Genomic DNA, 14,246 nt, shown 5'->3' on the forward strand with positions numbered 1-14,246 from the left:
ATTTATAAATCTTACAGACCCATTAAAAAAAGAGAAAGAAGGGAAAAATATAAAGACTTCCCTGCTAACACAAGGATTTTGTATGTCTGCACAACTGAGTAATTTACCTGCTCTTTGGGCAACGTTAGTATATTTTGAGCAATGCACAAATATGAAATCTATCATTCGACAAAGTATGGAATAGCAAAATGGAATTCTAATTTTATTTCCCACAGGTACAATTTGTCCTTTTGAAATGTTAATGGATTCATAATAGTAGACCAAATCAACACAATGGAAAATCAGGCCTCATTACAATGCTAATTACATATGCTACTTGGTCCCACTTTGAATCCTTTCTGAAATAAGATTCAATCAATTAATTTTTTTGATACTCTTATCAAATGCGCAAGTATATTCAAATGCTCTCTAGAGACAGGGAGGTATACCACATCTAAGTATTCATGCATTTCACCTTTTCTTCACAGTAAGGTGAATCCATCTGATTGTGTAGACATGGTTTGTGATGCCAAAAGGAAATCTTTTCTTAGAGATATGGATGGCTCCTTTCTGGGGAAATCTGGTTCAGTGATACCTGAAGCAGAATATGAATGGAATGGAAATAGCCAATTTGGAATTGGAGACTATAGAATTCCTAATGTGATGCTCACATTCCCAAATGGAAGTAGAATTCCTGTCACTGAGAAAGCACCTTATAAAGGTTTGTTGGATCTTATTCTGTTAGTCCTCTGGTTCATGAAACAAAATATATCTTTTATTTTTAATGATTGATGTACTCAACTAATTTATATTTTCTACTTATTAATGTTATGTAACAAGCAAAAGATAGTATGTGGAAGCTTTCGTAAGGAGATTCTGTTTCATTTAATGTGTATTCCTATGTTTCTAGGAATCATTAGAGATTCAACCTGTAAGTACATTCCAGAATGGCAGAGCTATCGGTGCTTTGGGATGGAATATGCAATGATGGTTATTGAAAGCCTGGATTCCGACGCAGAAACTCGCAGACTCTCCCCAGTAGCTATAGTGAGCAATGGTTATGTTGATCTCATTAATGGTAGGTGTTCAGTGTAAACAAACTAGAGTTACTCAAGGCATTCACTATTTACTGCATTCATGGACGTGTCTCATAAATTATCTGTCACGTAAAACTAGTAAACATAGGGATTTCCTTGCCTTCTGTTTGTAAGATCTATGTGCAGGAGAGAGACTTGACTCTTCAGCAGTCCCCCACATTAGAAAGCCAGGACAATTACTCCAAATTGACCATTAGAAAAAGAAGAGGACATATGTATATGTATAACTGATTCACTTTGTTATAAAGCAGAAACTAACACACCATTGTAAAGCAATTATACTCCAATAAAGATGTTAAAAAAAATAAAATGCATTAATATCAAAAAAAAGAAAATAAGAAGAGGAGGAAAGTTATTCCTTGAGTAATCTTTATAGATATGAAGGTGGCATAAATATATTTAAGAAAAAATTGATCCAAGAGTCTGCAAAAAAAACAATTTTCTTTACATAAATTTAAAAAATGATAATATGATATTTGGAATACTTGAGAATGAATATTCTCAGCCTGCTTGTTTTTCATTCTCATGAATACCTGGAAGAATTAATCTTGAATCAGTGTGTTGTGGGGTTTTTTTGTTTGGTTGGCTTTGGTCTTTCTCATTCCTAATTCCTTTGACTGTCATGACTATCTTGTCAAGCTCCACAGTCTAGGTCTCTTCCATTCTGGTCCTTGGTGGCTGTAGCCCAAGGAGAGGCAATGGTCTCCATGAGTCTTGTCATCCAAGACTTTTTGAATAAATAGGTGAACTTCTAAAAGTTACTGAAAACAGAGGGCAGGGACTCATTGTCTATTCCTGAAGTGCCACTGGGGGCTCAAAGATTCGTCCCTAATCAGGCTTAGAGTCTTTGAAGTGCTGAAGAGGCACATAACCTGGATCGGAAAGGTCTGTCCTGACGATGTCACAACATGTACTAAAATATTCTAAGATTCCCAAAATAGTCAATACCCTACAAGTTCTTTTTTTTTTAACTCGTTGAAGAGAATAGAAGGAGCTAAATCAGAAGTGTCTCAAAGTTACATGATTTTAAGTCACTCCCCACTTCTGCCCCAACATTCAGTCTGCCTGGTTTCTATGACCTATGATCAACCCAATTTCAAATGCTGCCTTTCAGATCTTATAAAGCAGAGACTGTGGGAAGAATGTTAGACCAGTCGGTGAATAATGAAGATGTTTTCGAATTGCTCTGTTTTATATGGTGGAGAAAGGTTTCATTCTATTTGCTTTTACATTTTCCTTTTCTGAAAGGCCATATGAGTTTTCCATTTACAATAGTGATATGACATTTCTCTTTTAAATAAATTTAAATTTTTAAAATGTCTCAATTTAATGAGAATGTAATTTAATGAGAATGTAAACGATAGAAGCATGGCAAAAATTATGTAGGTGTTAGAAGGATTATTGAAGCTTGGGATGCACTATACTAGGTGGAAAGAAAAATTCCCAAGATAAAATTTGTACATACCACTAGAGTTTCCCTTTAAATTTTAGTACTCAATTTTATTTTTAAAATATGGCTTTTATCACTCTAAATTTTTCATTTTATACATAGAAATTTCTATTTTCAAAACCCACAATGAAGGTTTCTTCAAAAGTGGGATTTATATTTTGGATAATAAAGGATAGGTTATGCTCTACTTAAGCTTCAGAAGTTTATATTGGTTTAAAATTCAATCAAACTTCATTTATAAATATTGATAATAATTCCAAGCAAGCTAGGAAATTAAGCAAAGCTTATGAATAAATACATCAAGAAAATTCATCATTCCATGTCTCACTCACTGTTTTATACTTTAAAACTGAGTGAAATAGAGACGTTTTCTATAGCAGTCATGTTACATGTGTTCTGGAAATGTCTGGATTCAGGTGCAAAGCATCCACTTTCTTTTGATTTTCTAGAAGGTTTAATGGAGTATTATTTCTCAGATTGCTTCAGTTATTTAATGACGTTGACCCTCCAATAGTACCTATAATCACAGTCTTTAACAAAAATTTATTAATATAACAGTGGAGGAAGGTTAAAGGCAATAAAAAAACACAAAAGAGTTTGTTGAATTTACAAATTAATGAACAAATGAGTGAAAGACATAATTAATAAATCAGTGGTTCAGACATACAAATGTCCCTGTTTTCTGTGTACAGGCTTTATTTTTAACAAATTATCTCTGTTATAGCATAGTTCTCAGCAAAGAGTCTGAGAAAGTTGGTTCCCCACCCAAAGTCACATTTTTTAAATAGGAGAGAGCGTCAAGCGTTTTCTTCCTCTCCATGGGGCCTGGACTTAAATGATTATTAAAGTAGAGATACAAGTAAATCTATTTCCTTCAATGACCTTCCAGCACAAATCCTCAACATAGACCCTTCTGACCCTGGGCAGTCTAAAAGTAAGGATAGTAGAGAGGGAGTTGCTTCCCTGCCTTCCTTTTTAAGGCAAGGTTTGAGAAATAGCTTAGATCACTGAATGGATGGGTGGATGGATAATTGCTGTAAATGCTGAACTTGACCACTGCAATTTATTTTTAATACAATTACTCTTCGGGCTTTGCACTAATAATATTCATAGCACAGAACATGAACTTCCATTTGTTTGGATGTAGGCCCACAGGATCATGGCTGGTGTGCCGGGTACACATGCCAGAGAAGACTGTCCCTGTTTCATAGCATCGTGGCTCTGGGCAAATCTTATGAGGTCTACTTCACTGGCACTAGTCCCCAGAATCTTCGACTGATGTTACTTAATGTTGACCATGACAAGGTAAGGCAAGAAATTATTTCTTAAGAGTAATTGGTTTCAGGTGCACAGGCAAGTGATTGATTCAGTTATACTAATACATGTATCTATCTGAAACTAACACAACATTGTTAACTACACTCCAATATAAAATAAAATTTTTTTAAATAAAAAAAAATTATTGATAGCTATGTGAAAAAATAATAACATAAAAATTATCTATTTCATTTATTGACTGTCAAGAAATGCACTTTGTCATTCAGTAATTCTATGAAGATTATTTCTGTTCAATTATTTGAAGTAATAAATTTTTTAAAATCTAAAAAAGAAAAAGAGTTATTGGTGTTATGTGCATATATTTCTATCTGCTAAGGACTTTATCTCCTTCCCTGTCCTCTGGAACATCGTCAGCCTTACAGCTCATTTTCAAGGACCAGTAGGGTACCATAAGAATACTGTGAGTCCAGACAGTTTTCATCAGCCTGAGAGCACATATGAATTCCAAACGCCGCTCCCCATATGCACTTGTTTGTGCTTCTACCTTTGAGGGGTAACAGTGATTTCTGACTTGTGTGATTAGCAAGCACACCTGAACCTTTACATAAAAATAGCATGCATCTAAAACTGGTCACTCGGGATTATATTTTCATTCTTCCATGCTGCTATTATTATATATGTCAGAAATACACCTTTGGAATTTACTTCAGCGATCACAGCACATTATCTGAAGTATCTTCAATAATGTCAACTCTGCTATAAACGGAATTCAGCCGGGATGATTAACTTTATATACGCTATGTCAGTGGAAAAAGAGTATGAGGTCAAGCAGAAGTCTCATAATATAGATTTTCTTTTCTAAGAGTATGAGATTTGAAAGTCCCAGAGTAGAACGTGAAGAAGGGACACTGATAAGAGGAAGCAGAGAGAGGAGTAAGGAAAGGAGACACCTGAGAACGGCGATAGCAGTTCCATCCTCTCAGCTGCTCAAGATAAAACCTTGGAATCAGTCTTTTTGTGTGTGTGTGTGGTACGCAGGCCTCCCACTGCTGTGGCCTCTCCCGTTGCGGAGCACAGGCTCCGGACGCGCAGGCTCAGCGGCCATGGCTCACGGGCCCAGCTGCTCCGCGCCATGTGGGATCTTCCCGGACCGGGGCACGAACCCGTGTCCCCTGCATCAACAGGCGGACTCTCGACTACTGCACCACCAGGGAAGCCCTGGAATCACTCTTGATTCCTCTCTTTCTCTCACATTCCTCATCTAGTCCATCTGCAAATCCTGTTGAGTCTTCCTTCAAAATAACCAGAATTACCACTTCTCATGTCCAACACTACTATCCGGTTTGAGCCAACATTATCTCTTCCCTGGATTAAGGCAGTTGCTTCCCAACTCCTCCTCCTGCTCTGCCTTTGTTCCCTCTGCTGTCTGTTCTCACCTCATTAGCCACCGAGATACCATCAAGACATAAGTCAGAGCAGGCCATTCCTGTGCCCCAAACCCTGCAATAATTTCCCTGTTGGCCTTTGCACAAGAGCCAGAGTCCTCACAATGGCCTACAAGGCACCCTGAGACTCTCCCCCAACCCTTAGCTCTCTGACTTCTTCTACTCCTCCAGCCTTACTGGGCTCCTTGCTGTTCCTCAATATACCAGACATGCTATCACTGGGGCCTACGCTTCCAATGGTGAGTCTGCCTGGAATATTCTACTCTGGGTGGCTGACTCCCCCACCTCCGTCAACTCCCATTCTCCTCAGTAGGCCTACCCTGACCACCCCTCCCTGCCTGGCTCACCCAATTACTCAGACTCTGATCTACCTTTTCTTTTTTTCCATAGCACTTATCACCTTCTAACATGCTTCACACTTTAATTTTTATTTTTTCTTTTATTTATTGTCTCTCCTTATTCTAGAATGTAAGCTCAAATAGGGCAGAGACTTTTGAGAGTTCCTAAAATAGTGAATGAAAGAGAACATTTTTAATTTTAAAAATAAAAATGGTAACTCTGAAGTAACGTGACTGTTAATATTCTGAGCCTCTGCAAACAATCTCAAAAGAAGATTCCAAAACTACCTGTAGCTTATTAGATTCCTTATAAATTCCTCCCCACCTTTGCAAAAGCTAAGTCTCCTCACTTTATGCTTATACCTGATAGCATGAAATGTGGGGAATGAACATGAAAAATGACCAAAATTTAATGAGGATAGTTTTTTGACTGACTTTTTTTTAGTCTTATTACCAAAATCAGAGATAAGCATTTTTTTCAACATTAAGTGCCTAATTGTGTGTGGTTGCATTGTACAGAGCACTGCTAACTCTCCTGTTTCCCCTGCCCCTAGAGTTGCAAGCCTGTATTGAACATTATCTTTTAAAGGAACCCTCTCTTTAATTTAGAGATTGTCCTCTAATATTTTTTTCTTACATTACATTCTTTTCTATGAATGGTTGAATGTAAATCTGTTTAAAATTTTTAACTCAATATGTATCCTGAATCCATAAAAGTTAGTTTTAATATTCTCCAGAAGGCATGTATAAAGGATATTTTTTAAGTGCTAAATTCTAAATATTCTGTTTCATTGTTCTCTTAAGATGCAAAAATGTTGTTTATTTTTAACAGGCTGTTCTGGTGGGAATTTTTTTCCCCACACGTCAACGTTTGGATGTCTATGTGAACAATTCATTGGTCTGCCCCCAGAATACAGTATGGAACTCCCAAAAGAAACACTGTGAACTTAATCGACATGTGTATACAGGTATTTCCTCAGAAAAATACAGCATACCTTGTATATGTATACTTAATTATGCATAACATTCTTTATAATGTTTCATTATAATATTTTTAGTTCCTTAGCCCTTGACAAATACAAGAGAAAATAAATTTTTACCCGTGGTCCACCAAACACTAAAATGTGTTCATTTATAACATGTGTGTCCTGAAAGATCACTCCAGATGGAATTCTTATCTATCTGCACACATGCAGATAGAAGTTTGTGCGTGTGACGGATATTCCTTTGCCTCCTGAGAACATTTACATTCTACACATTTAGTTCACTTATTCCTGCGTACAGGAGAGATTTTTTTGCTTAAAATTGTCACCCTATCTCTGCTTTACTTCTGTTTCATAGAGGTCAGAACCTGAGTTCATTGGCAGTCACCAGAAGTATTGCCAAGAAAGCTAGCATAACCTTAGTTGAGCACCATGAGGTAAATATTATGACGTAAACTCTGGATTTAAAGGAAATATATGGAAGAAGCTAACTTACCCATTTACCAGTGTTGCGAGACCAGGATTTATCTCTATTCATTGAATTTTTTTATTAAACAGGTACTAATAAGGCCAATCCATTCCTTTCCACATGTGCTACTTATCATTTTTTAGCTGTGCCCCATAATCTTGGCTAATGATTACATAAATGTGTGCTGGAGATCATAATATAAGCTTGACAGGAGAGTATGAATGGATACCCATATTCATTACCATCTGTGAAGCAAGTCCTACTTCTACTAATAATATGAACATCTGATATTTCCAGAGACATTACTATGTGTCAGGCAGTGTTCTAAGTGCTTTGTATATAATAACTAACGGTTACTATATCCTAATAACACTTTGAGGTAGGCGCAGATGAGTAAACTGAGACACAAGGAGGTGAAGTAGTTTGCCAAGCTTTCTGTCTTAGCTTGGGCTGCCATAACAAAATGCCGTAAACTAGATGGCTTAAAAACAAATTTCTTTTCTCATGGTTCTGGAGGCTGCTAGTACGAGATCAGGGTACCAGTATGGTCTGGTTCCAGTGAGAGCACCCCTCCTGACTTGCAGGTGGCTGCCTTCTCACTGTGTTCTCAGGTGGCAGAGATAGAAAGTGAGGGGGAGAGAGAGAGAGAGAGAGAGAGAGAGAGAGTGCTCTGGTGTCTCTTCTTATAAGGGCATTAATTCATCATGAAGTCCCCTCCCCACCCTCATGACTTCATCTAAACCTAATTATTTCGCCAAGGCCCCCATCTCCAAATACTGTGACATTGGGGGTTATGGCTACAGCACATGAATTTTGGGGGGGCACAGTTCAGTCCAGAGCAGTATCAAAGGTGGTAGGGGCAGAGCAAGGTACGGATCACAGAGAGTCTAGCTCTAGAACCCACGCACTTAGCTATTATGCTACATTGCCTCTTTAGAAGCTAAGAGAGTGTGTTATTTTTACGTACAAATGATTGCACGTATTTACAGCTTAATTTTCATAAATTTTAACTCTTTTTTTTAAAACGGTGCTTTTGGTACAAAGTACTCTATCGTTCAAGTCAAGAAAATAAAAATTATCTCAACAGGCAGAATTTAATACAAGGAACTGGTTACACAAGTCTGCAAAACAATACCACCACTGCCCTTTTAGAATTATTTTTTTCTGAAATAGCATTGCTTTTAGATAAACATTTTTCTTTGATACTTGGAATGGAAAATAATATCCCTGTATTATGAATCTATACATATCTTTTTAGATTACCTTCCATTACTGTGAAGACATGAGAAAGTTAGCTTGGATAAGTGGTGTACGCACCTGTAACAGTAGCTTGAGAGCAGCTTCAATTTATAATACAAAAACACATTTTTCAGATTCACAGAATGTTTAAGCCAAATTGCATCTAGAACTTATACTAGAAGGTATTTCTTAAAATGTAGTAATAATGAAATGGCTTCTTAATGCCATTGCTATGAATATCTATTACATTAATAAGAAATTACCTCTTTTTTCTAAGATTCTAATTTCTTTTTCTTAGTAAGCCTCACCATGAAATGTGGTAAGAAGCTACATGTCACATTCCAGTCTTACTATACTGTCAGACTTTGGGCTCAATATGTGTTCGTGGATTTATTACTTCTTGGACGTTGTTTATACTCTGCCCTGAAATCAGTAATATTTATTCATTACATACATATATATGTATATATAATCTCAATCACTTTTACAAAATTCAGTGCCCTAGTAGAATTTGTTTTGTGTTGACCGTTTTCAGGCTGAAATGTAAACTTCTTTTATTGATGTAAAAGCCTTCTGAGATGTTTTAGTATATACTTCATTTGTATTATATACTTTTGTCCTTAGTAAAAATAGAAGCACTGAATCATCATTTTTCCTTAAGAGATAGCACTGCATAAACTAGATGGCTGTTAAACTTACATTTTTAAATTACCAGATGCCTTTGGTCAAGGCTTTAAAATTCTGAAAATGTAAATAGTGTTACAACATAGGCTCCTGGTTCATAATTAGATTTTATTTCTCATTTGTACGTGTCTATAGCTAATTGTTTTTTAAAATAAATTTCATGTATAATTATTAATGGTATTATTTTTAAAATTGACTTTAATTTTGCATGTCAGTTCTATAAGTGTTTTTGTTTTTAATATGCACATTTTCCTATGAAAGAATGATAATGTTGAACTTTTTCGAAATTTCCTAGATTTAAACAAATATTAAATACTGCATGGTAATTATGATAATGTAAATAAATTTAACTGTGCTATTTTGGCTTTTTTCGTTCCTAGAGCAATTCCTTCCTAACCTGAATTCCACTGTCCTTGGTGAAAACTACTTTGACAGAACGTACCAGATGCTTTACCTTTTGGTTAAAGGAACTATACCTGTTGAAATCCACACCACCTCAGTCATATATGTCTCTTTCCAATTACCTGCTGTAACAGAAGATGACTTTTACAGTTCTCATAATCTAGTTAGAAATCTTGCCTTGTTCCTAAAGATATCAAGTGACAAAATCCGTGTCAGCAAAGTAATACGAGGGGAGAGTCTGCGAAGGAAGAGATCCACGGGACTCACAGTTGAACTGGAGATTGGAGATTCTCCCCCTCAGTTCATAACCAGTGACACTACAGGTATGAAAAGTAGACATTTGAGACAGAGTAATGTAATTCAAAACCACATCCATAAATAACCTTATCAAGGCTTGGTAAACCGGGCCTCAGGAAATCCCACCAACCCCACATCCTGAACCCTATAAGGGCCTAGAGACCCTTCTCCCTGCTCTACTCCCAAACTATTTTTAATTATGAAGGAACTTCAACCTCTGTTTTGTTATTGTAGCAGTTAATTACTTCAACAGAAGGATTTGACCTAACATAAAAGATCCTAGAGGTGACCTAAGGAAGTGACCTTATAGCTGAGAGATTAAGGGTGAAAAGAGCTGGTCAGTGAAAAGTGGGAGGTGAGAGGCTGGAGGCTGAGGAAGTAGTTGGTGAGTTTGGTACATTTGAAGAACTGGAATGGACCCAATATGTCTGCAGCAAAGGCATCAGGAAGGACAAAGCTGCCAGAGACAAGGCTGAGAAGGAGGCAGATGCTAGGTTGTGGGAAACCACAAGAAGTTCTCCCCTTTGTAAGCGAAGAGAAGGACAGTGGATGTTTTCCTAAGGGACATAATAGACGATTCTGAGAGGTCGAGTGGTGGGTTAGATTTCCAGAGTAAAGTCACATATTTATACTAACAAGTGCAAATGTACCAGAATATGTTGTCTTTAATTTCTATGATTGACCTAATCAGCCTTACCAGCCATCACCCCTTTCTCTGTCCCTCACTCCTCATACCCTATTTCCTTGTTTAAAAAATTTATTTATTTATTTATTTTTGGCTGCATTGGGTCTTCGTTGCTGCGCGCGGGCTTTCTCTAGTTGTGACGAGCAGCGGCTACTCTTCGTTGCAGTGTGCGGGCTTCTCATTGAGGTGGCTTTTCTTGTTGCAGAGCACAGGCTCTAGGTGCATGGGCTTCAGTATTTGTGGCATGTGGGCTCAGTAGTTGTGGCTCACAGGCTCTAGAGCACAGGCTCAGTATTTGTGGTGCACAGGCTTAGTTCCTCCACGGCATGTGGGATCTTCCCGGATCAGGAATCGAACCTGTGTCCCCTGCATTGGCAGGCGGATTCTTAACCACTGCGCCACCTGGGAAGTCCCTCATACCCTATTTTCTAGGTATCAGAGATAAAAATAAGCTCAGCTATCCCATCAGAGGAAATTTTGTTGGCTTAAATTATGATTTCCTTAAGGTGACTCAGTTTGGTTGGGCATTTGGGTAAATGTTCAACCCTTCAGATTTTCTTCCTCTCCATCTGTTCAAGTTGGTATCTGAATACCAAGGGGCTTTCCTGACCTCAGGCCCTCTTGTTGCCCTCTTGTCTTCATAGTCTTTGCGACAACATAGGTGGTCTTCTCTGTTCTGTATCAGCCTCTCTTGTGGTGCAACTGAACTTTTCTGGCCTCTTGACATGGAATCGCATCCCCAGCTGCTAATTCCCAACTGTACCATTGTCTCTAGTGGTCAAGCACAAGTACTCTCACCTAGGCATACCCCTCTCCAAGAAGACGAGATCTGGGTCTCTGTCAGAGGAATATTACCATCCAGCTAATGAAGCTTAAGATAAAAGACCCTTTACTTGTACAAGTCCTGGGAGGGGCTTTAACTTTCAAGGCCCTGGGAGAAGGGTCCACTTAATAATGTGGTCAAATAATTGACTATTACTATAAAAGTTGCACAAATAAGACTTGTTCATAAAGAGAGCCTCCACCCTGTATAAATTTCAGACTCAGAAAATCCTGATCTACCCTATTTCTGTCCAGCATCTTTTTCATTAAACTCCCAGGCTCTCTTATATGTAAACTTAGGTACTGGGTGAAGTTCTCATCTTCTGCCACTGGGGGTCATCACTCATTTCTCCAGGAGGTTTGTTTCTGAGCTTTAACCCCATGCATCTGCCACATTGCTGTTCTGGAATTCTACCAGTTAGGTAGGCAGCAGGTTCTTCCCTTGTGGCGATAAGCCTGTGAAAAGTCTTGCGTGAATGGAATGAGGTGCTCATCAACTCTCTTTGTTGAAGGAAACAGGAAGCATAGGCTTGTGCTGCAACCAGATCTTACAGTGATGTTCTCTGCCCAGTCATAGTTACTTTCCTTCATCAAACTTGTATTTCCTTGTAGCTACAGAATCAGGGCTTTGGGCTCAACATAGTCTGTTAATTTAGTCTAGGAGTTGTAGCAGGTCCATGCCATATATATAGATTGCTCACTGACCCTTAGAAATCCCTGGTAAACTCTTATTCAAACATAGTTTTGGAAGTTTTAGCCACAGCAATCAGAGAAGAAAAAGAAATAAAAAGAATACAAATTGGAAAAGAAGACGTAAAGCTGTCACTGTTTGCAGATGACATGATACTATACATAGAGAATCCTAAAGATGCTACCAGAAAAATACTAGAGCTAATCAATGAATTTGGTAAAGTAGAAGGATAAAAATTAATGCACAGAAATCTCTGGCATTCTTATACACTAGTGATGAAAAATCTGAAAGTGAAATTAAGAAAACACTCCCATTTACAGTTGCAACAAAAAGAATAAAATATCTAGGAATAAACCTACCTAAGGAGACAAAAGAACTGTATGCAGAAAATTATAAGACTCTGATGAAAGAAATTAAAGATGATATAAATAGATGGAGGGATATACCATGTTCCTGGATTGGAAGAATCAACATTGTGAAAATGACTCTACTACCCAAAGCAATCTACAGATTCAATGCAATCCCTATCAAACTACCACTGACATTTTTCACAGAACTAGAACAAAAAATTTCACAATTTGTATGGAAACACAAAAGACCCTAAATAGCCAAAGCAATCTTTTTTTTTTTGCGGTACACGGGCCTCTCACTGTTGTGGCCTCTCCCATTGCGGAGCACAGGCTCCGGACGCGCAGGCTCAGTGGCCATAGCTCACGGGCCCAGCCGCTCCGCGGCATGTGGGATCTTCCTGGACCGGGCCACGAACCCGTGTCCCCTGCATCGGCAGGTGGACTCTCAACCACGGCGCCACCAGGGAAGCCCCCAAAGCAATCTTGAGAACGAAAAATGGAGCTGGAGGAGTCAGGCTCCCTGACTTCAGACTATACTACAAAGCTACAGTAATCAAGACAGTATGGTACTGGCACAAAAACAGAAATATAGATCAATGGAACAAGATAGAAAGCCCAGAGATAAACCCACGCACATATGGTCACCTTATCTTTGATAAAGGAGGCAGGAATGTACAGTGGAGAAAGGACAGCCTTTTCAATAAGTGGTGCTGGGAAAACTGGACAGGTACATGTAAAAGTATGAAATTAGAACACTCCCTAACACCATACACAAAAATAAACTCAAAATGGATTAAAGACCTGAATGTAAGGCCAGACACTATCAAACTCTTAGAGGAAAACATAGGCAGAACACTCTATGACATAAATCACAGCAAGATCCTTTTCGACCCACCTCCTAGAGAAATGGAAATAAAAACAAAAGTAAACAAATGGGACCTAATGAAACTTCAAAGCTTTTGCACAGCAAAGGAAACCATAAACAAGACCAAAAGACAACCCTCAGAATGAGAGAAAATATTTGCAAATGAAGGAACTGACAAAAGATTAATCTCCAAAATTTACAAGCAGCTCATGCAGCTTAATAACAAAAAAACAAACAACCCAATCCAAAAATGGGCAGAAGACCTAAATAGACATTTCTCCAAAGAAGATATACAGATTGCCAACAAACACATGAAAGAATGCTCAACATCATTGATCATTAGAGAAATGCAAATCAAAACTACAATGAGATATCATCTCACACCAGTCAGAATGGACATCATCAAAAATCTAGAAACAATAAATGCTGGAGAGGGTGTGGAGAAAAGGGAACCCTCTTGCACTGTTGGTGGGAATGTAAATTGATACAGCCACTATGGAGAACAGTATGGAGGTTCCTTAAAAACCTACAAATAGAACTACCATACGACCCAGCAATCCCACTACTGGGCATATACCCTGAGAAAACCATAATTCAAAGAGTCATGTACCAAAATGTTCATTGCAGCTCTATTTACAATAGCCAGGACATGGAAGCAACCTAAGTGTCCATCAACAGATGAATGGATAAAGAAGTTGTGGCACATATATACAATGAAATATTACTCAGCCATAAAAAGAAGCGAAAGTGAGTTATTTGTAGTGAGGTGGATGGACCTAGAATCTGTCATACAGAGTGAAGTTAAGTCAGAAAGAGAAAAACAAATACCGTATGCTAACACATATATATGGAATCTAAGAAAAAAAAAAGGTCATGAAGAACCTAGGGGTAAGACGGGAATAAAGACACAGACCTACTAGAGCACGGACTTGAGGATATGGGGAGGGGGAAGGGTAAGCTGTGACAAAGTGAGAGAGTGGCATGGACATATATACACTACCAAACGTAAGGTAGATAGCTAGTGGGAAGTAGCCGCATAGCACAGGGAGATCAGCTCTGTGCTTTGTGACCCTCCGGAGGGGTGGGATAGGGAGGGTGGGAGGGAGGGAGATGCAAGAGGGAAGAGATATGGGAACATAAGTATATGTATCACTGATTCACTCTTTTATAAA

At 38.2% G+C, this 14,246-nt stretch overlaps 1 protein-coding gene across 1 annotated transcript in view; it reads left to right on the plus strand.

The window, feature by feature from the left end:
* The window catches only part of PKHD1L1 (PKHD1 like 1), a 154,707-nt gene that overhangs the window by 130,339 nt on the left and 10,122 nt on the right, over positions 1 to 14,246 (plus strand). The window contains exons 69-73 of the mRNA XM_004282958.3: positions 468 to 700; positions 890 to 1,057; positions 3,674 to 3,831; positions 6,420 to 6,555; positions 9,343 to 9,687. Of these exons, the coding sequence (XP_004283006.2) occupies positions 468 to 700; positions 890 to 1,057; positions 3,674 to 3,831; positions 6,420 to 6,555; positions 9,343 to 9,687 (1,040 nt within the window). The remainder of the gene's footprint in view (positions 1 to 467; positions 701 to 889; positions 1,058 to 3,673; positions 3,832 to 6,419; positions 6,556 to 9,342; positions 9,688 to 14,246) is intronic.

Source organism: Orcinus orca, chromosome 17, assembly GCF_937001465.1.
Source record: "Orcinus orca chromosome 17, mOrcOrc1.1, whole genome shotgun sequence".
Lineage (NCBI taxonomy): Eukaryota > Metazoa > Chordata > Mammalia > Artiodactyla > Delphinidae > Orcinus > Orcinus orca.